This window comes from Stenella coeruleoalba, assembly GCF_951394435.1.
Source record: "Stenella coeruleoalba genome assembly, chromosome: 18".
NCBI lineage: Eukaryota > Metazoa > Chordata > Mammalia > Artiodactyla > Delphinidae > Stenella > Stenella coeruleoalba.
Genome location: NC_137164.1, coordinates 19,122,912 through 19,147,937, shown reverse-complemented (window position 1 = coordinate 19,147,937; position 25,026 = coordinate 19,122,912). Strand labels below are relative to the sequence as shown.

The window sequence follows — 25,026 nt, the reverse complement described above, 5'->3', positions numbered from 1 at the left end:
AAACGAATGGGACCTAATGAAACGTAAAAGTTTTTGCACAGCAAAGGAAAACATAAACAAGATGAAAAGACAACCCTCAGAATGGGAGATAATATTTTCAAATGAAGCAACTGACAAAGGATTAATCTCCAAAAGTTACAAGCAGCTCATGCAGCTCAATATCAAAAAAAACAAACAACCCAATCCAAAAATGGGCAGAAGACCTAAAGAGACATTTCTCCAAAGAAGATATAGATTGCCAACACACACATGAAAGGATGCTCAACATCACTATCATTAGAGAAATGCAAATCAAATCTACAGTATCACCTCACACTATTCAGAATGGCCATCATCAAAAAATCTACAAATAATAAATGCTGGAGAGGGTATAAAGAAAAGGGAACCCTCTTGCACTGTTGCTGGGAATGTAAATTGATACAGCCACTATGGAGAACAGTATGGAGGTTGCTTAAAAATATATACTGGGCATATACCCTGAGAAAACCATAATTCTGAAAGAGTCATGTACCGCAATGTTCACTGCAGCTCTATCTACAATAGTTAGGACATGGAAGCAACCTAAGTGTCCATCGACAGATGATTGGATAAAGAAGATGTGGCCCGTATATACAATGGAATATTACACAGCCATAAAATGAAACGTAATTGAGTTATTTGTAGTGAGGTGGATGGACCTAGAGTCTGTCATACAGAGTGAAGTAAGAAAGAGAAAAACAAATACCGTATGCTAACACATATATATGGAATCTAAAAAAAAAATGAAAAATGGTCATGAAGAACCTAGAGACAGGATGGGAAAAAAGACACAGATCTACTAGAGAATGGACTTGAGGACACGGGGAGGGGGACGGGTAAGCTGGGACAAAGTGAGAGAGTGGCATGGACATATATACACTACCAAATGTAAAAGCGATAGCTAGCGGGAAGCATCCGCATAGCACAGGGAGATCAGCTTGGTGCTTTGTGACCACCTAGAGGGGTGGGATAGGGAGGGTGGACGGGAGGGAGACCCATGAGGGAAGACATATGGGGATATATGTATATCTATAGCTGATTCACCCTGTTATAAAGCAGAAACTAACACACCATTGTAAAGCAATTATATTCCAATAACGATATTAAAAAAAAAAAAGAATGGAGCTGAATTCCCCTCTTCTTGGGGCCTGGACTTAGTGATTCATTTCTAATAGAGTTTGGCAGAAATGAGAACGAGAGGAGAACACAAGTATCTGAGATTAGAACACAGAAGGAATTGTAGCTTCCTTCTTGTTCCCTTGGATCACTTGCTCTGGAGGGAGCCAACTGCCCTATCACAAGGACACTCAATCAGCCCCGAGGATAGGCGGGCACAGGGAGAAACTGAGGTTAACAGCCATGTGTGGGGGCCATCTTGGGAGTAGTACTCAAACTTGTAAATAACTGCATCACCAGAACTACCACCCAGCTGAACTGCTTCCATTTTTCTGACACATAGAAATGATAAGATTAAAATTTTGTTGTTTGAAAATCACTAAATTTGGGGATAATGTATTATGCAAGAATAGATAACTAGAACACTGGCATTACATCCTCTCTGAAATACCAAGAATTTTCTTTAATTCCTGACTAGACCCAGCCAATACAAATGCCAATATCTTCTGAGCTAATCACTGGCTGGCATTCTTTAGAACGATTTTTTTTTAATTAAAAGGTAAAAACTTGGACTTTTAATTATAACTTTATCACAATTTTAAATGGTTTAATGGCTCTTAGTCTTTTAATGTATAGGCAGGGAAGACAGACCAATATATAATCATATGATATACATATAGTTGGTTTCAATATATATATATTTCATGTGTTCTCTATATAATTTCCCTCCCTCTCTCTCTTTGCCTCTGTCTCCCTCTCCCCTCTAAATAATTCTAGTGAAGATGAGAAAGGAGCTTGAGGAAACTGAGGTACAGTGAAATTTAGAAACTTGCCCAACTTATATAGCTAGTAAGTAGTGGAGCCAAGATTAAAACCAGATTCACTTTCAAATTCTGCGCTCATAATCAATTATGCTATGCGGCCTCTCATTGTGTGTGTGTGTGTGTGTGTGTGTGTGTGTGTGTGTGTGTGTGTGTGTGTGTGTGAGAGAGAGAAAGAGAGAGAGAGAGAGAGAGAGAGAGAGAGAGAGAGAGGGAGAGAGGGAGAGAGGGAGAGAGAGAGAGATCACGTTTTAAGAAATAGGTGTAAGTTCTCAAATTCACCAGTATGTTTACATACATAGTCTACTGCTTGGCTGGTATTTCCTTCCATGGTACTTACACTGTTATTATCACATGGTCTGAACATTGTTAATAGTTAAATATCAACTGTTCTATGCAATGAAGAAAAGATGGACATGTACATATATACATACACACACACACACACATACATACACAAATTGGGACACAAAAGACAATGTGGACTTTTTCGAGAAGGTACCAGATGGCACACACATAAACAGTAGAATTCAACTGAAATATCTGTAGATCGCTTTATAATATGTAATATCATGCCCCAGTACATGATCTACAAATCAGTTCCTGAGAGGTGTTTAGTGCAATGATAAACACATCACCTTCACTGTGTTTACTTAAGAAAGAAAAAAAAAACATTAATGCAAATCACATTGGGAGATTTTTTATTAATTTAAATTGACATTGTTAATTTTGTCTGCCAAGGTCCTTAGTAAATATATCCTTACATGATACAAACCTACAGGTTCTTCTCAATACCACAAGATCACGAGGACTTGCAGATATCAATGTTCTGTAATGATTAAAACAATGCTCAAATAATTCACAAGTTACTTTCCTGAAATACTTAAAAGAATATTCTGGGGAGTGTTTGAAAGGTCTGTTTATAAATAGTGACTGATATATTTAGTTAGGTATTTGGTGTTGAAGATAGACACTTCTTATATAAACATTGTTTTAATACACTGCTCTACTAATAAAACAAGTTATTAGATATAATACATTTCTGACACTAAAGAATAAAGCTTTGTCTTCATATTTATTTCATTCATAAGACTCTTATCAATGAAGAATGCTGTACCCAACAATAAACTGGCATATTGCAAGTGACATTCTGCAAAACTGAGAAAGAAAGCTGCAACAAAACAAACTAGATAACTGCATTACACATTCTTTATACAAACAGCCCATTCTGTACAGAATTAAATGCAGACCAAATGCTTTTAAAAGTTTTTGTGCCTAGACGGTAATTACAATCTTCACACACTAAAGAGAAAAGGAACAATAATAATACAGAACTCAGTATTTTTAACAATTATAACACATTTAACATCTTCAGCCAACCACTGGGTTCTCAAATCAGATTGGCAACTGAAATTTCACATCCACCTGGGCTTGCTTGGCTAAGGTCACTATCTCAGAGAGCTTTACAACCTGAAAGGAAAAAAACAAGCTTTGTCTCTATTTTCATAAAAACACAGAATCAGAACGATTGGTCAATGTAAAATTAATTGCATGTTCAGTCTTTTTCATTTAAAATATCTGGGCTATTCTGACATTGTTATAAATCACTTCACAGTCTTATAAGCATTTGCCACTCTTGAAGGATAGTCAAATCTAACACTGTTCACAACCCACACCATAACCCACACTGGATTTTATTCATATACATAATATCAGAAGGTATTAAATAGATACATATCTGATATATGTATATATCTCTTCATCATTGCCTAAATTTTATCTATATTTTTTTCCTTTTTTTAAAATTATAGTTGATTTACAAGTTGTGTTAGTTTCAGGTGTACAGCAAAGTGATTCTGTATCCCTTATAGATATTGAATAGAGTTCCCTGTGCTATACAGTAGGTCCTTGTTGGTTATTTTTTTATATATAGTAGTTTGTATCTGTTAATCCCCAACTCCTAATTTATCCCTCCCCAACTCCCTTTCCCCTTTGGTAACCCTAAGTTTGTTTTCTATGTCTGTGAGTCTGTTTCTGTTTTGTAAATAAGTTCATTTGTGTCATATTTTAGATTCCACATATAAGTGATATCGTATGGTATTTGTCTTTCTCTTTCTGACTTACTTCACTTAGAATGATGATCTCTAGGTCCATCCATGTTGTTGCAAATGGCATTATTTCATTCTTTTTTATGGCTGAGTAGTATTCAATTGCATATATATACTACATCTTCTTTATCCACTCATCTGTTGATGGACATTTAGGCTGCTTCCATGTCTTGGCTATTGTAAATAACGCTGCTATGACCATAGGGGTGCATGTATCTTTTCCAATTATGGTTTTCTCCGGATATGTGCCCAGGAGTGGGATTGCTGGATCATATGGTAGTTCTGTTTTTAGTTTTTTGAGGAACCTCCATACTGTTCTCCATAGTGGCTGCACCAATTTACATTCCCACCAACAGTGTAGGAGGGTTCCCTTCTCTCCACACCCTCTCCAGCATTTGTTATTTGTAGACTAAAATACAGACTGGCCATTCTGTCCAGTGTGAGGTGATAACTCACTGTAGTTTTTATTTGCATTTCTCTAATAATTAGTGATGTTGAGCATTTTTTCATGTGCCTGTTGGCCATCTGTATGTCTTCTTTGGAGAAATGTCTATTTAGATCTTCTGCCTTTATCTTTAAAGATAGAAACAGTGACTGTCTTAGCTGGATACTACAGAACGTAAAGCACATCTAAATAAAAGCGATTCCCTAGTGGTCCAGTGGTTAGGACTCGGCGCTTTCACTGCCGGGCCCCAGTTTAATCTCTAGTCGGGGAGCTAAAATCCCGCAAGCCTCGCAGTGCGGCCATAAATAAATAAATAAATCTTTTAAGAAATGTAAATAATCTTAACTTACAATGTTGGGATAGGAGCTTGGGTTTAGGAGTTAGTATTTTACTTTCTGTCAGTAAGTTAACAATTATCAAGCTGAATTCCAATGCTCTCTCTATAATCTGTCTGGGAATATCCAGCTGGTACCATACAACATATACAAATTAAACATATCTAAAACCAAACAACAGATTTAGCTTCTCTCCTCCCCAGCAGGGTAGTTAAGAGAAGGTTTTAAAGTTAGACACCTTGAGTTCAGATCCCACTCTGATGCTTACGATACATGATCCTGAGTAAGTTAATTTATCTAGCCTCTGTTTCCTCATCTATAAAAATGGAGATTATTTCACCAAACTTGTATTAAATAAGATAATACGTGAAGAAAAAAAAAGGCTTAGCATTGCATGCACAATAAATTATAAATGGTAGCAGTTGCTAATATTCATATTATTAATATTGTCATGACTTCCATAACCTCCTACTCAGTAGAGAAGGACTACAGACACAACGAAAATCAACTGTTCACTTTATTTTTCATGGTCTAATTGATCAAGCTCCTATTGATTCTTCTCCTTTCTCTCCATGTCCACAAAGCTTTTCTTAATTCAGGCTCTCATTGCAAACAAGCATATTTTCAGAGAAAAGTTCTAACCTATCCATTACCTTCACCTCACATCTATTTATTACACTAGCCAGACTCCTACTGTCCTTCACTCTTCCCTTCAACAATTGACTCCACATCTCAAAGTCAAAACAGGCTTTCTGAAACACTTTCTCATTCCCTTGCTCAAAATCTTAATTTAAACTCAAGACTGAGTGTAAATTCCTCTGTCTCTAAACTGCAGTTGAATTTTATTTACTAGCTAAGTTTTTTCCCAAATTATGTCCTAAAGAAGGAAATAAGACCTTTATTATTCTTATGAAAAGATATCACATTAACAAAGCAAATCTCAAAAGCCTAGTTACTGATTAAACCATATAGCCCCAAAGAGTATTCTGTGAAATGTCTATACACATAGGTGGGAAAGAATCAGAAGTTCTCATTTAAAAACATCTCTGTATCTACTAGGGAGTGTGCACCAAGATATAGTGTTAAGTAAAAGAAATGAGGTAAAATACATGTTACCATCATATAATGTGGGAAAGCGGAGAGATATATGTATACATACATCTATATATACACACATACATTATTTGCTTGTTTTTTAAAAAGTGAAAAGACGAACAAAAAAATCCTAAGAAAACCAAAAAACTGGTTACCTATGGGGAAGGAACAAACAAGAGTAGGTATAAAGGCTAGATTCTCTAAGTATACCTTGTTTTACAGTTTGACTTTGGAAATATTATAACAAAAAAATTTTTAAGCAATTCCTTTAAAATAAATCAATGAAGCTAACCGTGCATCAAAGGTGGGATAAAACAGAGAACCGTTTCATATGAATTTTAAAATCCAGCAAATTATGGGAAATACTTCAAGGGACAAAAAGAACTGCACATACAAGTCTTGAACTACTTTCAGCAGTCATATTGTTGGTATTATTATTCTAAAACTGTCATGTCTGTATTGAGGGACAAAGCAAAGGAATATTTATGTTACTACAGAATGGGAAAAAAGAGAAACAGATATCAGATAAGAAAAAAAACTGTACCTTGGATTTGCATTGGAAATATTGGAAGTTATGTACTCATGTATTTATCTCTTTAAAAAATACATATTTTCCTAGATTTGCCACTTGAAAATATCTAGAAACAATGAACAACCCAATAGTTGTAAGCACCCTTAAAGCTTAAATTGTGCTGTCTAAACACCATCTGGCTGATTCCAGGTCTGCAGCAAGAAATGTAAAGATGAGCCTGAAAAATCTCATCATATCAGAAAGCATATCACAGGGCATGTAGGAAGGACTCAGGAGTCAACCTGAAGAGGTTCCCACTGACCAAAGATGAGATAATCTACGCATCAATAAAAATAACTAAAATGGACTGAACCACATCAAATATATTTAAATCCATGAGTTCAAAATAGCATGTGCATACATGCGTGCATGCAACACACACACCTAAAAACAAAAACTAAGAAACAAAAAAGCCTGGGTCACTTTAGTAGGCCATAATGGAACAAACCCATTATTTTGAAAACTGATCAATAAAACCAAAGAATTAAGTAAGTACCCTGCTTTTTCTATGAAAAATGTACTTCATGCCAACAAATAGTTGATACAAGAAAGTTTTGCTTTTTATAAGTATGCCATATAATAAATAATCACAGAGTTAGAAAATCACCACTTTGCATAAATAAAATATTGGATCTAAGTTATGAATGTCAATGACTGCTAGTATTACAAAAAGAGAAGTTATCTGACATTTATATACCTCCTTATGGAATTACACAAAATTAACCATAAAATATTCTTGCTCCCCACTCCTCAAAATCAAATACATATATGATCAAACCTATTGATTGAACTACCAGTTTACAGGAAATACAGGAGCAGAGGAACATGTTAAACGACACCCCATGAATACAATAATTAAAATCCAGACTACAGGAAACACTACAAGACCATCAGCCTGGTTTTTTCAACAAATAAAGTTAAGAATAAAAAAAGAGGCAAGGGAGAATCTATAAAAAGAAATTTAGTGATATATTAACCAACTGCAAGCATAGACTTTTGATCCTAATTCTAACAAAGAACCTAGGCAAAAAATATTTAAGAGAATCAGGGAAATTTCAACACTGACTCAATTCTTTTTTTATAAAACATAAACATAATACCACTATCCCATCTGAAACAAGTAATAATAATCCCTTTATATCATCAATACCTTTATCTTTTACAGATACATGATGATAAGCATGAAATAATATAATATCTGGGATTTGCTTCAAAATAATCATGGGCAAGGAAGGAAGTAGGTAAGAATAAGATGAGACATGACTGAGCATGAACTGGTAATTGTTTAAGATGGGTGATAGGTATATGGGGTTCAATACTCCCAGTGTTTAGCTGAAACACTCATTATTAGCAATATTAGCTGGTTCATTTTAGAATCTAAATGTTTATAAATCTTTCATACACTGCAAATTTATCCTCAGATCAACATAACCTGTTTACCATTTTAGCAGCTTCATCCAAGTCATCACAAGCAAGAATTTTAAGTCCACTGTCCGCTATCAGTGCCTTAGCATCATCAACTCGTGTACCTGGAAATGATTTATGCAAATATAGACATTTTAAATACCTACACAAAATCATTTAAAATGTTTGTCACAATATACATTTACAAATATGAAATTTCAACTAACTTTGGTCATTTAATACAAATGCTTCTAAACCAAATACTATAAAAACCTGGAGTTACCTTGTGAAATACTTTGCCGTACCACATTAATGGTAATTCAGACAAGTCAAAATTCAAGATACGTACAACAAATAAATAATGTATCAACTTATAGCAAGCAAAACTATGAACAATTTTGCTCCAATGTTAGAATTTTTTAACCCACGTTTTAAAAATTCCCTACTATACTCTCATTTTAAAAATACAGCTATTGGGACAAAGTGAGAGGGTGGCATGGACATATATACATTACCAAATGTATAAAAGATAGCTAGTGGGAAGCAGCCACATAGCACAGGGAGATCAGCTCGGTGCTTTGTGACCACCTAGAGAGGTGGGATAGGGAGGGTGGGAGGGAGATGCAAGAAGGAGGGGATATGGGGATATATGTATTCGTATAGATGATTCACTTCGTGATAGAGCAGAAACTAACACACCATCGTAAAGCAGTTATACTCCAATAAAGATGTTAAAAAATATACAGCTATTTAAAACTAAATTTAAAACTAAATGAACCAAACCCCTTGGAATTATGAACTTTTAAGCAATTAGAGTTCACAGAACAACTGCAAGATCCTTTTACACTTACCTTGTAACCGTACCACAATAGGTATTTTAATTTCCAAATCCTTTACTGCCATGACTATACCCTGTGCAATAACATCACACCGCATGATTCCTCCGAAGATGTTGACCAGAATAGACAGTACCTGCCAATAAAATGTTTTAGATTAAAATTTTAAAGGAATGACTGTTTTTCCTTCCTTCCCAAGAAAACACTAGTATCTGTGCCTTATGATAAAAGTTAACTTCATGGAAACATTTTCAGACCAAACAGCCATACTCTCTGCATGCAGCTCTCATCACTGAAGTGTGTGCAGTCCACCACCTAGCAAAACTTATTTCCCCTCCTTGGGTAATTTCAACACCTGGCTCACAGTCTCTTCTCTCCTGTCACATATTAACAAGACCTCCTGATTCCATTTTCTTGTTTCCTATTAAGCATAGTCATTACCAACATTACTAACCCAGACCATGTTGTAAGACAACATCATATGTAAGATCTCCAATTTAGTCCTCATTAACTATCATCTCTTCATTTTTCCCCATCAACTCTACCAACTCTTCACACAAACCAGGCCCTCAAAATTACTCAACATCTGTATGGATGGACACTCCTGGCTACACATCACATCCAAACCCCAGGGCCTATTTGGGTTGGCATTCTTTCATCATCACACCGATAGTCTGAATCGCTGTTCTTCTATCCTTTAGAAAAAAACCTTATTTGTTTTTTAAAAAGAGGCTTAGTTTATTCAGCTACACTAGAACTTCGCAAACAGTGAGATAGAAATGGGTTATAGACACACCAAGATATTGTTCCCCTCACCCCTTAGAGCAGGGGTCCCCAAGCCCTGGGCCACAGACCGGTAGCGGTCCATGGCCTCTTAGGAACTGGGCCGCACAGCAAGAGGTGAGCGGCAGGTGAGGGAGCGAAGCTTCATCTGCCGCTCCCCATTGCTCCCCATTGCTCCCCACCGCTCCCCACCGCTCCCCATCGCTCCCCACCGCTCCCCATCGCTTCCCACTGCTCCCCATCGCTCGCGTTACCGCCTGAACCATCCCCCACCCCCACCCCGTCCGTGGAAGAACTGTCTTCCACGAAACCGGTCCCTGGTGCCAAAAAGATTGGGGACCGCTGCCTTAGAGCAATTAGGAAGGTTCTGGGACGGCTGGCACCTTGAGCCAGTGGCCTCTGACAACAAGCAACCTTCTCCATGTACCTCCCATGCCCCACTGAAATGTTACTTTCTGTGAATGCCATGACAGGAAAAAAGTTGAGACACACTGAGTTATACTAAGCATTCCTTATCTTTACCACTATTATTTCTATACTTAAAGAAATAAAGGTCTAGAATTCATAATGGAACAGAATTCACAGTGGACTCTGGCACCGTCCCATCTCACCCCCTCCCGCCGCATGTGGGATAGCTACAGTACGCACCACAGGCATCATCTAGCACTTGAGCCTCAAAGTGACTGGAGCTCTACCATGTCACTTTTACCTCCAGTCCATATCAACTGATTACTACCAAGGACAAATCCTTGACCTGAACAGAATGAATGTCTCTACAATATCAAATGTCTAAATCCCACTCTTGCTCAACCTCCTCTCCTTTCACTTAACGCCTTTCATCTCTAACTCTATCAAATCCAATCTTTTAAAGTCTCTAGTCCCTCAACCCCTTCCTAATCAACCAGTCTATCAGCTCTCCTCCAATCTGGCATGCTTCACTATAGAGCCTAGAAGCCACAGCTGAGCAAACCAATGACACTGTCGTGGGCACACTCAGCTTCCTCATAGCCACTCCTCTCTCATACCCAGTCTACCTGTGTCCCCATTCAAATAATGCATGCTTCCAGCCTATTAGTTTATCCATTCCAACTTCAAGAAAAGTAAAAGAGTGGGAAAAAACAAAACCAAACACCAAACCTGTGAAACACGAGCATAACCTGAAGAGCAGTATAATAATGATTCATCAGCAATAGTTTGACTCATACCTTTCAACCTTCTTCATGAGCCTCCTATCCCACTTCAAACTCTCTAACTTCTAGCATATGATCTTCCTTTTCCAGTAATACCTTAAGGAGTAACCTCCTCTCCAAAACTAACCTCATCACTAATTACTGTACTGTGTCTCCTCCAGGTCTCCACTCCTTTAGCTATATTCACTCTCTTCTTTATCTTCAAATCTCTTCTCCAGCTAGAAACAACCCATCTTCTTGGTCTTCTACACAAACACGCATACACTGCACAGCTCTTCTCAAGCCGACCTCCACTCAACTGCGAGCACTACGTCCTTCTGTGCCTCCTCAGACCCCACCACCGAAAGAGTAACTCTCCTGTATGGCTCCACACCCTCAATTCCCAATCACAACTCAACCCACTGCAGCCTGGCCTCTGTCCCCCTCTCCTCTCTTTCAGCATCTAACACTACTGCCCATTCCCTTACTTCCCAGAACTCTTCACCCTGGCCTTCGATGTCACCACTCTCTCCTGATCTGCAACCATCACTGTCAGTTTGTTCTCTCTCTCTTTTATAGGGTCTTCCTTCCTTATTCAATCCTTCAGCACTGGGTGGGAGGAGCCAGGTTCCATTCTTGGTTTCCTCAAATCACTTGCATGAGTCATATCACCAACGCCTAACACTTCAGCTTTTCTCAATATACTGAGGACTCTCAAATACACATCTGACCATTATAGGAAGAATATCTTTACAACTATCTACCAGGTATAATCACCACAGGGCAAACTTAACACATTCATTCAAAAATACCAAATTTCTTTACTTTGCTTCTGACAGCACAAAAGATATCACCAACCAATGATTCTCTGCAGCCAGAACTCCTAACCAATCCCTCCCCATGCCACGCCCAAAAAGGAAAAAAATGAACTTAAGGATTCTATCTCAGCAGTGTAGGTTTCATTGCTTTATTCTTACTGACACTGCCTTTGTTATGGACCTCTTCATCCTTCCCAACAAGCAGGTATAATAACCAAATTGATATCTCCTGCCAGTGTCTCCCTATTCCCCATTTCACCCTTTACTAGCAGAATTAACTTCTTTTTTAAAAATAAAAAAACAAAAAGGTAAGGAGTTGATATATGTATTTGTAAATGTGCTGGGGTAGAAGTATTAAATTCAAGACTCCTTAGCTATAGATACAGGGATCTTCACAACCTGGGTCTCAATTTGCCAACATTGCTCCTTATCATTCATCCCAATAATGCTATATCTTTATGCATAAGCATCTTACCAATCCATGAACACAGTGGCCCTCTCTGGACCCCATGCCTCTGCACATTTCCTTCCCCTTGCCCAACTCATTCAATTCTCAACACAGTTCAAGGTATCTTGATCCCTACCAATGACAAATTCTCAGTCTAAATTCAGTAAGACTAGTTACATGAAGGCCATTATCTTATTTCCATAAGCCTTAAAAAAACCCACATTGGGGCTTCCCTGGAGGCGCAGTGGTTGGGAGTCCGCCTGCCGATGCAGGGGACACAGGTTCGTGTCCCGGTCCGGGAGGATCCCACATGCCGTGGAGTGGCTGGGCCCGTGGGCCGTGGCCGCTGGGCCTGCGCGTCTGGAGCCTGTGCTCCGCGGCGGGAGGGGCCACAGCGGTGAGAGGCCCGCGTACCGCAAAAAAAAAAAAACAAACAAAAACCCACATTGGTCACACAGTAGATATATTCCTTAAAAAAATACCTGATGAATGATAATATGTCTGTTTCTTGGATCACAATGCTTCACATCTCTTGTATTCTGATAATCATTTATAAATTCTTAACTATAAATTATGGCATATCTATATATGACAGATTATGCAAACATTACAATGAGTGTTTTAGAATAATACTTTACACAAAAAGTGCTCAAGAGATGTTAGCAAAAAAAGACTCAAAATGTGTGTATTGAAAGATATATATATGAATGGGTGAAATATATGGCATGTGAATTATATCTTTTTTTTTTTTGGAAGCCAGGTTTTTTTGGGTTTTTTTGGTTTATTTTTATTTATTTTATTCATTTATTTTTGGCTGCACTGGGTCTTCGTTGCTGCGTGTGGGCTTTCTCTAGTTGCGGTGAGCGGGGGCTACTCTTCCTTGTGGTGCACAGCCTTCTCCTTGCGGTGGCTTCTCTTGTTGCAGAGCATGGGCTCTAGGTGCACAGGCTTCAGTAGTTGTGGCACACGGGCTCAGTAGTTGTGGCGTGCGGGCTCTAGAGTGCAGGCTCAGTAGTTGTGGCACACGGGCTTGGTTGCTCCGCAGCATGTGGGATCTTCCCGGATAAGGGCTTGAACCCGTGTCCCCTGCATTGGCAGGCAGATTCTTAACCACTGCGCCACCAGGGAAGCCCCATGAATTATATCTTAATAAAGCTGTTTCTAGAATGATACATATGCAATGTGTATGAGTGTATGTGTGAAATATATAAGCATTAACAAGTCTTAAAGAAAATAAATCAAATCAATAGTAACAAAAGCTATGTCTGGATAGAATTAAAGATGATTTTTATTTTCTTTTTAGCTTTACAGACTTTCCAGATTTCTGGCTTTTTTATTAACTAACAGCTCCAAAATTTTTTCTATAGTAATGGGTTCTCATGCCAAATCACTACCGTTTATAGTATTATCTAATACCATCCAGTATTTCTTCACCTTGTTTTCTAAATCACAATGAGAAAGTTTATCTTTCTTTCTTGCTAACTTTTATTTTATTGATTTCAGCAAACTTTTCCAAACTATTGAGGACTTTTGAACTTTAACGCTCAACTACTATAACGACCACATTTACTAATTAATCAAGTTACTTCTCTCCATTCAAATTCTAAAACATAAGTTCTGCCCCTACCTTTTTATCTGAAGTGATAAGTTTAAATGCTTCTGTTACTTGATGGACTGTGGCACCACCACCAACATCAAGAAAGTTGGCTGGAGTCCCTCCATGAAGCTTTATTATATCCATCGTGGCCATTGCCAAACCAGCACCATTTACTATCAAGAAGGGAAAATGATTTGTATAAGCAACAAACAAAGAAAATAAATTAAGCTTAGCCAATCCAACTCTTAACATAAAAACAGGTGGTACCTAGACAGCCTATATTTCCATCTAGGCCAATGTAGTTGAGATCTGCCTTAGCTGCATCTTTGTCCCTTTCATCTTCCTGGGTCCAGTCCTGTAGGTCAAAGATTTTCTTCTGGCGATAAGCTGAATTAGAATCAAAATTGATCTTTGCATCCATACATAGCACTTTGAAGGAAAAAAATAAAGTGATGTTAATTTCAAGATAGACACAATAAACTATACAGTAATCAAATATTTTTGACCTCAGAAGAAAAACACATTTTGTTACTTACTGAAAGTATTTCAATTTATCTTCACAATTAATTCAAACTGTTTCTTGAAAAAGAATATGTGAAAATTAAAACTGCCCCATCAAAGTTACTGGTTCTACACCTATCCTAAGCAACAGATAAAGAAGGGGAAAAAAACCCCTCAAAACCATTTAATTTTCTTTTTAATTACCAAGAATTAACTGTCCATGCTCCTAGCTAACTCCTTTGCTTGGGCCCAGGGTCTCAACTCAAAGGGATTGTTCCACTAATTCTGTCTTTCTTGTACTGTAAATTCCACCCCATCCCACTTTTCTATTGGCTAAATCAAACTAACTTGTAAAAATGCTGTTCCTTCCCCCACCTCAATAAAAAGAAAGAAAAAACTCTTTACTCCCTACCTCCCCCCACCCCCTTACTCTCCTCTTTCTATACAACATAACTCACGGAAAGAGTTGTCTCTTTAAACCTGGGGTCAGCAAACTATGGCCTATGGGCCAGATTCAGCCTGTGCTGGTTTTTTTATGGCCTGTGAGCCTACAAAGGGTTTTATATTTTTAACATGTTATGAAGAAGAAAGAAGAAAGAAAGGGTAAAGGAAGAAGGAGAAGAACAAGTAGAGAAGTAGCAGTAACTGAGACTACATCTGCCAAGCCCTGCTTAAAAAACGCCCTATACCAGTACAAGTTTTTCTCCTGCCATTCTCTCTTAAATCCACTCTAATCAGGCTTTTACCTCCAGCAGTCTACCAAAATGGCCCTTATGAAGGTTAATTCTCTGACTTTAGCTTTCAATATGTATTCTATCCCTTCCTCGCTCCAATGTAACTACAACTTTCTCCTTATTCCTGAACAGATAGAGGCTAAAAGAACTGAGCAGTTTCAGCTGTTGCACAAAACAAGAGACAAAGTTTAGAGTCAGCCAAATTAACTATTAACAACAAAAACCAACATTCTTTCAGAGGAAGCTGACAGAATTCAGTCTCCCAAAATGTCTAGTATACAACTAGAAATTACTAGATCTGTGAAGAAACAGGTAAATGTAACCAAAAATAAAGAGTCAAAGCAGTCAAAAGAAACCAAACTCAAGATGACTCAAATTTTAAAGTATCAGAGGACTGTGAAATAGCTATTTTAAACATGTTTAATGATTTAAGGGAAAATATGGTCATAATAAAGCACCACATAAGTAATCTCAGCAGAAAATAAAACTATGAAAGGAACCATATTGAAAATTTGGAACTAAAAAGTACAATATCTGAAATCACTGGTGAATGACAATATGTATGTTTCTGGGATTGTGATCCTTCAGATCCCTTGTATTTTGATAATCATTTATAAATTTATAGTTATAAATTGTGGCATATCTATATATGACAAATTTTACAAATGTTAAAATAAGTGTTTTAGAAGAATGCTTTAGTAAATGCAAAAAGTGCTCAAGATATGTTAGCAAAAAAATCTGCATATAACTTTACAGTTGGCCCTTCATACCTGCAGTTTTGCATCCAAAGATTCAACCAACCACAGATTATGTAGTACTACTGTAGTACATACTTATTGAAAAAAAAATCTGCTTATAAGTGGACCCTCATGGTTCAAATTAGTGTTGTTCAAGAGTCAACCGTATATCTATTAAATTAATAAAATTAACATGCCATTCAAAAAACAATGAGGAACACATAGTAAAGGCATTAATCCTTAGTAGGCCTCTAAAGTATATAGACTCAAGAAGATAAAGACAGGTTCACTCAGGTGATGGTGATTCTCCAATAAAAACATACTTGGGGTGAAATACCTAGGAAGCATATTTCCTAGACCTGAGCTCTGCAACAGTCAGTAGAATCAGCCACTGACAATTCTGCTAACAGCAAGGGTATGTGTAATATCAGTAAACAGAGCCCATACTCAATTCATAGTGTTCAAAAGAGGAAAAACTTTTAAGAAATGTACATTTTGGGTTTCTTCCCCCCTAGAAGTCACAAATGCACCAGGCTAAAATTAATTCCTTACTTGGAGATTTCTCTCAACTGATTTCAGGTCCATAGGTAAGATAATCAAGACAACTGGCATCCTGGGGAGACTAATATCAGTCCATTCTCTTTCATTCAGCTTTCACTGAGTTTCTGCCATGACCCTTGATAAAACGAAGTACATGGTTCTGAGAATATTATTGTGCCTGAGATCACTGTCCCTGGCAGTGGGAATGGCTTGAGTTTGGGGGGAGGGGTTTCTCCAAATTTGGTAATTGAGGGTCAAAGCTGTGATAAACTTATATGTATTATTAACCTTTTGTACACTTTTAGAATTCAGGCACATAAGAGATCTGAAATTCAAATAATATAACTTCTGAGATCCCAAAGAAACTCTACCCATTCCTGTGACAGACAGTCCAAACTGCCATGGCTAAAAGAATTTTAAAACTATCTAGAATTCATACCCTCTCATTCAATCAAAATATTTACAAAATTAGAAAGAACATTAATTTCTTTGAACTTCTAACTCAGATAAGAGAATGTGACTTGGGACTTCAGTTCTCTAGGTCCTCTGGACTTTTATCACATTTGGACTTTAAATCCAGCTGTGTCTTTATGTAATCTACTATTAGAGTATTTCAGAGTATTTTAATGCCATAATCTAATCTCACTGATGAACTTTTGAAATTCCGATAGACAACCTGACTGAACATAATGTGGTGTCAGAAACAGAAAAGAATAAATTTTCAGAATTGAGCATAACACTTTCTTAAAGCTGATACTGGTGTACTATTTTGACCCATTTTAGAAATTTCTGGGGGTAAAAATCCAAACTACCTATAGATGCTCCCATATAATAGCCAAAGGAACAATGGCTGGGATTGGAAAGGCAGCCTCAAAGTCAGAACAAGATTACCCAAACAGACGGCTAACCTCTCCTCCCTCAAGAGCTCCACATCCACCCTGATAGATCACAGGCTTGATGGTTGAGCTCAGTGGGTAAAGAAAATACTAAGGAATGTTTGGGGGGGAGGCGGCGGGATCAAATCTTCCCCACTCCTGATGCTTCCTTTCACATTCGCTTAGTATAAGATATGTCTCTCACTGTCTCTACTTAATTCTTCCCAGAGGAAAGGACACAAATTATCTGTCTAGTTAATCTAGATATTATAAAACTAGGCATGCATAATTCTGCTCAATCCTTCTTCCTCTTGGGAGTAAGCTTCCCACAGCGAGCAACCATTTCCAACTGCTATTCCCAAGGCATAGTCTATCCGTGAAAGGCCTGCCCTGTTAAAGCCTCATATTTGAATAGATTTATTAAGTCTGTCTAATGGTGTAATTTAGTTGTCGGATCCATTTTAGTTAGAACTCTGTCAGGGAAGATCAGTAATCACTGGAAGCTCTCTCAGAAACCCCAATGATGGCAATGGTATGATAAGCTATTTAAGCAATTGTATTCAAATATATATATATATATATGTATATTATATTACCCTATGTTTTCAGAGCATTACTAGGAAAATAAGTCTAGAGTCTATAAGCTTTCTTCTTACAATTATTCAAACAAGTAAACCGGTACAAATTAAGAGGTATACTTCATTCTATGCAGCATATATGTTCCAAAAAAACTGTGCACAAAGGAAATAACTCCAAATTTAGTCATTCAAAATATCCTTAAACTACTATTTTAAGGAATACTATGATAATTTTCCCAAATGTATATTCTATCTTGTCATATGGTAACTTGGTACCAAAAGGAGACAAATATCTATATTTTCTATTTTTAAAAATATTACTTTTGAAACTCAATATGAACCTTATAAATAAAACATATCAATCTGCATACGTTTATAACTACATAGTCTGCATTGGTCTAAAGCCTCCATTCAAAATATATAAAGGAAGTACTGTGAGAAATGTAGATCTGCTAACAGAGCCTGAGCTTGAACTCATCTGTAAAATAAAGCCTTCTCCTTTCCATTCCCACTGCCTTTGTTACCTCCTGCTTGGACTACTGCTACAGCTTCCTAACCTAAAAGATATACCTTATTGCTAATCTCTTCCTACTCCAATAATGCTGATATACTACTCTCTACCCAAAATATCCCTGTCATACAACTGTGTCATATGTAAGAGCACAAATTCTGCAGTTGACTGTTTAGATTCACCGCCCAGTTCTACCACTAGCCATGTGTCCCTGGGCAAGTCACTTAACCTCTTGGTAACTCAGTTTCCTAACCTATAAAATAAGGATAGTAATAGTATCTACCTCACAGAACTGCTATAAACATTTAATGAGCTATAGGGGTCCATATCTGAAAAGTTCTTACAATAGTGCCTAGCATATAGTATTTGCTATGTTTTCGTTAAATAGAGGGAACATATTTTTTTAAATAAACTTTACTATAGGAAACCAAAGTATACTTAGAATACTTAGAAAACAAATACAACAATAGAATTAAAATCTTCAAATGAAGAACAAAATCAACAGCCTCTGTATACCGCAATAAACAGTAAGAAAATACAATGGCAGAAAAGATCCCAATCAAAATAGCAACAAAAATATACTTCTACAAATAAATCTAAAAAGAAATATGATACTACCCAAAGAAAATAAGTCTTACTTAAAAAAGTATAAATCAAGACTTACATAAATGGAAAAATAGGTATTTCTAGTTGGAAAAACTGATTACTAGGAAGATGTTAATTTTTCCCCAACAATTTATAGGATGAATACAATTCCAATAAAATTCCAGTATGGGGCTTCCCTGGTGGCGCAGTGGTTGAGAGTCCACCTGCTGATGCAGGGGACACGGGTTCATGCCCCGGTCCGGGAAGATCCCACATGCTGCGGAGCGGCTGGGCCCGTGAGCCATGGCCACTGAGCCTGTGCGTCCGGAGCCTGTGCTCCGTAACGGGAGAGGCCACAACAGTGAGAGGCCCACGTACAGCAAAAAAAAAAAAAAAAAAATTCCAGAATGATCGGTTTTGAAACCTGACAAAAGGATTCTAAAGGTTGCCTAGCAATAGGAGTTAGTAATTTTGACATCCAAGTACCAAATGCAGGACCAAAGGCTTCAAGGAGTTTGAGAACCCCTAAACTGCATGAAAAACAGGGCATATGCACATGCACACATGGGAACACTGGTGCAGACTCCTTGGTGAGGGTTACTCGCTTTCATGCAATTTTCACTGCATTTCTTAAAATTTGTCCTTGACCCACAAAGGATTAAGTAATGCCAATCTAAAAGAATAAATAGGTAAGAACTGCCTCCCTTAAAAAAAAATATCGGTTTCATACAGATAATTCTCCTTCACTGGACATTTCATTTTTAAAATGTGCATCAGCCCTCACTCTTTAAAAAAATTTAATTATTTTTAGTTTTATAAACTACCTCTACAATCACAAGAAAATTTACTCATTTTTCTTTATACAACCATATAAATGACCAGCTAAAAATTGACTTCTATAATAATGAATATAACTAATTAGAAGTATAAAAGTGAAAGAGATCTACAAATGCTTAAGAAGATTAGAAATGTCCAAAGAGACTTGAAACAAAATCAAACAAATTACAGCAACAGAAGCAATTAATGTAAAATATCAAGAAAAATTTAGGCTACAATAAAGCAACTTATATTTTTAGAAAAACTATACATGGAAGGCATGATAATTCAAAACCTGATTTACCTTTTAAACATACGTAAAAGAAAAGCTGTCAAAGTGACAAGCTAATCTTACTTCCCTAATATTAAATGACTCTAGCATCAGAATACACACTTTGTACAATAACAATCATGGTGTCTCTAAAGTTTGAAACCTGGGGAGACTAAAATGGCTAATTCCCCAAAACTACAACTATTTATTCACTACTGTAGTGGATACTCTAATCCATCACTGCCCAACAGAAATTTCTGCAATGATGAAATTGTTCTTTATGTGTGCTGTCCAATACAGAGCTGTCCAATACATGGGGCTACAGAGCACTTGAAATGTAACTAGTGCAACTGAGAAATATTTTAATCTTATATTATTTCAATTAATTTTAACTGCCACATGTGACTGGTAGCTGCCATACAGTGCAGCTTTAACCCCTCTGTGTGTACATAAATATATATTTAAGGTGTTTGTTTTAAAGGGTCTCTTTAATATTTGTTCACATTCACTCTTTTCATTATAAAATAAGCTTCTACATAGAAATGAGTTCACTTCCTTATGAGTTCAACTTCCTCGGTGAAGAATATGATAAGTGGATAAACAGACAATCAATGTTTGATAAAAGATACTTTACCAGCTCCGTCTGAATCCTCTACCATTGGATTTATTTCTACCATGGTTGCATCATATTTCAGAAAAAGGTTGTAAAGCTTGATCATGTTTTCTGCTGCAGAATCCACAATATTGGCTGGAAATCCCATCTTCTGTGCAAGCTGAAATTAATTTGTCTCTTTATTATAGGAATGCTGTATACATCCAATCAACATTAAATTATTACAAATAAAAAACCTTGTAGTTTATCATTTAAATAATAAACATGACTCATTTACGGTCAAACATTAATCACTAAAATAGCATCTACTATCACTAAATGGTTAAACAAAAGTTTTTATTCAAAATCCTCACAAAGCAGGTAGTATGCCCATTTTACAAAGAAAGAGATTCAGGGCTTCCCTGGTGGCGCAGTGGCTGAGAGTCTGCCTGCCGATGCAGGGGACACGAGTTCGTGCCCCGGTCCGGGAAGATCCTACATGCAGCAGAGCGCCTGGGCCCGTGAGCCATGGCTGCTGAGCCTGCGCGTCCGGAGCCTTTGCTCCACAATGGGAGGGACCACAACAGTGAGAGGCCCGCGTACCGCAAAAAAAAAAAAAAAAAAAAGAAAGAGATTCAGAGAGGTCAAATAACTTGTCATTCGCCTCAATTCCTGTTCCTGTGTTATTCCATAGCCTCCAGACTACCACTAAGCCTTATGGCCAACCTAAACTGAAAATAGAGACTTATATTTTATTAAAACTACATATAAAAGGCAGACTGATAATCCAAATGGTCCAATGGCCAAAATATTAACTCACCCTATTTTACCTTTTAGGTAATTTATGAAGAGTGTCTACCAAGCAATGAAGACACATCCAGTCAAACAAGTGTTATCCCATTCATTCAAAAATCTACTGAGGGCTTCCCTGGTGGCGTAGTGGTTGAGAATCTGCCTGCCAATGCAGGGCACACGGGTTCGAGCCCCGGTATGGGAAGATCCCACATGCCGCGGAGCAACTGAGCCCGTGAGCCACAGCTACTGAGTCTGCGCGTCTGGAGCCTGTGCTCCGTGGAGAGGCCGCGATAGTAAGCGGCCCATGCACCGCGATGAAGAGTGGCTCCCGCTCGCCGCAACTAGAGAAAGCCCTCGCACAGAAACAAAGACCCAACACAGCATAAATAAATAAATAAATAAATTTATTAAAAAAAAAAAAAATCTACTGAACACCTAATATATGCTAGATTCAAAAGATATACAGGTACTTAAGCTTCTAATCTAGTAGAAAAGTTTACAGTCTTGAGCAGAGATTCCTCCCTAAATATACCTGAAGAGCTTTTTTTTTCCTTTCAATTTTTATTTATTTATTTATTTATTTTTGGCTGTGTTGGGTCTCCGTTGCTGCACATGGGCTTTCTCTAGTTGTGGCGAGCAGGGGCTACTCTTCGTTGCAGTGCACGGGCTTCTCATTGCGGTGGCTTCTCTTGTTGCGGAGCACGGGCTCTAGGCGCGTGGGCTTAGTTTTTCTGCGGCATGTGGGATCTTCCCGGGCCAGGGATCGAAACTGTATCCCCTGCATTGGCAGGCAGATTCTTATCCACTGTGCTCTTCAGGGAAGCCCTGAAGAGCTTTTTTAAAAATGCATACACCAAGGTCTCAACCCAGAAGTTGTGGTTCACAAGTTCTATAGTGGACCAAAACTCCATAATATTTTAAAGTTGTATAAGCAATTCTGAACCACTGGTATAGAAGCCACATGTCTCTTTTTTTATCCTAACTGTTGCAGCTGATCAGGAAACCTATGGAGTAGTTTTTTCCTCTCTTCCAATTGCTATCTAAGGCTACAATATATCTGACTTTCAATAACAGAAAATATTAAATTCTTTGAAAGTGAATGTGATTCTTGCAAGAAGACAAATGCAAATAATCAAATGAAAATAAAGTGGATGATCAAACTAAGAAATGTAATTTTGGGTTAAAACATTTGAAAAAAAAGAATGATGAGAAATAAAGTACCATTTCATTTAGAAAGATTTTCACTAGGTTACAATCTACTGTTTTAAATGTAAACACCTGAGAATTACAAAAGAATTCTGATCAGCCCAGTATGAAATTAGTTTGTCTAGCACTGTGCTGGGAACTATTTCTGTTCACCCATCACTCAAAACGGTACAATCTTAGTAGATTATTCCTTCAAGTATTCTTGTAAACCAAGTGTTTTCTTTCTCATTTAAATTTAAGTCTCTAGTCATCACTCTCACATAACTACCTAATGAATCAAATCTCTGTCCCCTTTAAACATTTATACCATTCACTTGCCTAAATGACTTTCTTCATGCTTTAGCAGGGAAATCTTTGTATCAGTCAAAGTTCCTGCTCTACTGTACTTCGATACCATAAGCTTCTTTTGACAGTTTCCTATTAAGAGATGTTAATTTCATTCAAACTTTAATATTCAAACTTCTTTTTAAGATGGGTCACTCATTTTTTATATATAAGCTAAACAATTTAATTAGCAGTATTACAAACATTAACAAGCAACTCTCACAGGCCATAATACTAAACTTCATGGTTAAGTTTTTCTTTTGGGGGGCTTTTTTTGGGTGGGGTGGGAATCGAATGGGAGGAAGAGGCACACAAGAAGGATGGTACAGAAAACTAGTGAAACTGTAGGCAAAATTTACCGAGTGTGTACATACACTGAGAGAAAGTCCACAGCTTTAAACAGATTCTTAAAAGCGTCCATAAAACCCCCCAAAAATAAAATCACTTATCTATCGTAGGGATATATGAGACAGTGTCCCTACCATTCCATACAACTTACAGGAAATAAAGGGGGGATAGGACATGTTAAATGCCACCATGGGGATGTGAAATCCAGACTGTGAAAAACAATAAAGTATAATTAACCCAGGTTCTTCAACAAAATGAAAGAAAATGGATGAAGAAAGTGAGGGAAAGGAAACCTATAAACTAGAAGAAGACCTATGAGACCTATTAACCAACCACAATGAAAGAACTTATGTGGATCCCAACTCAAACTGTAAAAGAAAAAAAAAAATTGAGACAATTAGGGAATTTGAATGACTGGGTAAGTGATGACATTAAGAAGTTATTGTTAGTTTTACTAGGGATGGAATGGTATAGTGGCTATTTTAAAAGAATCCTTATCTTTTAAAGATACATAGTAAAGTATTTATGAAGGATATGAAGAAAAACGCTTTAGATACTTCTAAAAAGTTGCAATTTCAAACTACATGTTAACATGCCTTGACACTCAAAAAAATTTTTTAAGAAGTTTTGTCAATCACTTCACTTACACAGTTAATTCTCTTTAAGGGTTGTAATTATCCAATCAAAAGCTAGAAATGTTTCGGAGTACAACATACCCGAACAGCTTGTTCCTTTTTGATGCCTTCTACAATATCAATAGGTTCTTTAACTATGGCCTCAGGAGTCTCAGCAGCAACATCTTCAATGTTGACACCACCTTGAGAACTTCCTATCAATACAGGACCCTAGCAGGAGGGGAAACAGCCAAAATATCTAGATTTTATTTTGGAACCGTCAATAAAATCTTAAAATCTATTTGTGTACACTATAGACTTATACATCTATCACTCCCCACTATTTTTAAATTCCCTTGAGAATTTATCCTTGCATCACCTGCACAATGCCCCCCCTAAGTTTTCAATTGAAATAATGGAAAAGAAGTGAAAAGGAAGAGGAAGACAATGGCTCACCTGTGAGGGAAAAAGATTAAAAACAGATACAAATGTATACCAAACAACTTAATATAATCATATACATATGTGAAATATAACCTATACATTTTTCACAAGAACTGAAGGGACATTAAAGTATTGTTTAAAGAACATTAAAAAAATCATATAACAGTTTACTGATATTTAATAGGGAAAGCCTAACGAACAAAAGGTCCTGATTTTATAAGCGCTAGCCCTACTAGAAGTCAGTAAAAAAGAAAGCTACCTACCTTGAAAGAATAGCTCTGGCTATTATCATGAGCAATATAAGAAGGTAAGATGATAAATACCAAACAATTAAGTTAACTTTTAAGTCTTCTAAAATCAATCAAGAAAAAACAAAGTAAAATTATCTAATAGATTTGCTAATTTATGCACAAAACCAGAAATAATCTTAACATGCAAAAACAAGGAAATGGTAAAACCATGCTACTAAAGATTATTTAATGCATCTGGAAAGGAAAATGATCTCAGCAGTGTAATCTAGGAAAAAATGATACAAAACCTTCGATTCTATTCTCAACTGTGTTTTTTTTAACATAAAGTGTGCTTAAATATGCACCCTCCCACTATTCACACAAGCAGAAAAAAGATAAGAAATAAAACATTAAATCATAAGACTTTTGTTATTTTATGTGTCACTATTTTAAAAAAAATTTCTACAGTGAATATATTATTCTTAATCCAGAAAAAAAAAAACCTCAAAAGACTAATTTCACTTTTCTATCCCAGTACCTAAGTGTTTCAGTAACAAATTCATTTCAAGGTATAATGTAAAGGAATAATATTATATTCATTACTGTTTGGAGAACAATACAGTCCTTCAAATCCTCAAAATATGGCAATAGCCAAAGGGACCAGGGTGGGGGAGGCAGGGTGGTGGTGGTGGTGGTGGTGGTGGTGGAATTTATTATTTTTTAAAGAGAGTTAACTGTTACTTAGGCAAAAAAAGATTTAA

General features: G+C 36.9%; 1 protein-coding gene across 3 annotated transcripts in view; it reads right to left on the bottom strand.

Moving 5' to 3' along the window:
• Window positions 1-2,623: 2,623 nt before the first annotated feature.
• The window catches only part of SUCLA2 (succinate-CoA ligase ADP-forming subunit beta), a 78,241-nt gene continuing 55,838 nt past the window's right edge, over window positions 2,624-25,026 (bottom strand). For 2 of the 3 annotated variants that reach the window (XM_079903450.1, XM_079903448.1), the window contains exons 5-11: window positions 23,694-23,822; window positions 20,347-20,485; window positions 13,832-13,993; window positions 13,595-13,737; window positions 8,765-8,885; window positions 7,950-8,038; window positions 2,624-3,425 (exon numbers count right to left, since the gene is read on the bottom strand). In XM_079903450.1, coding sequence (XP_079759576.1) covers window positions 3,351-3,425; window positions 7,950-8,038; window positions 8,765-8,885; window positions 13,595-13,737; window positions 13,832-13,993; window positions 20,347-20,485; window positions 23,694-23,822 — 858 coding nt within the window. In that variant the 3' untranslated portion in view covers window positions 2,624-3,350. The remainder of the gene's footprint in view (window positions 3,426-7,949; window positions 8,039-8,764; window positions 8,886-13,594; window positions 13,738-13,831; window positions 13,994-20,346; window positions 20,486-23,693; window positions 23,823-25,026) is intronic. The other variant, XM_079903449.1, reaches the window with a different exon arrangement.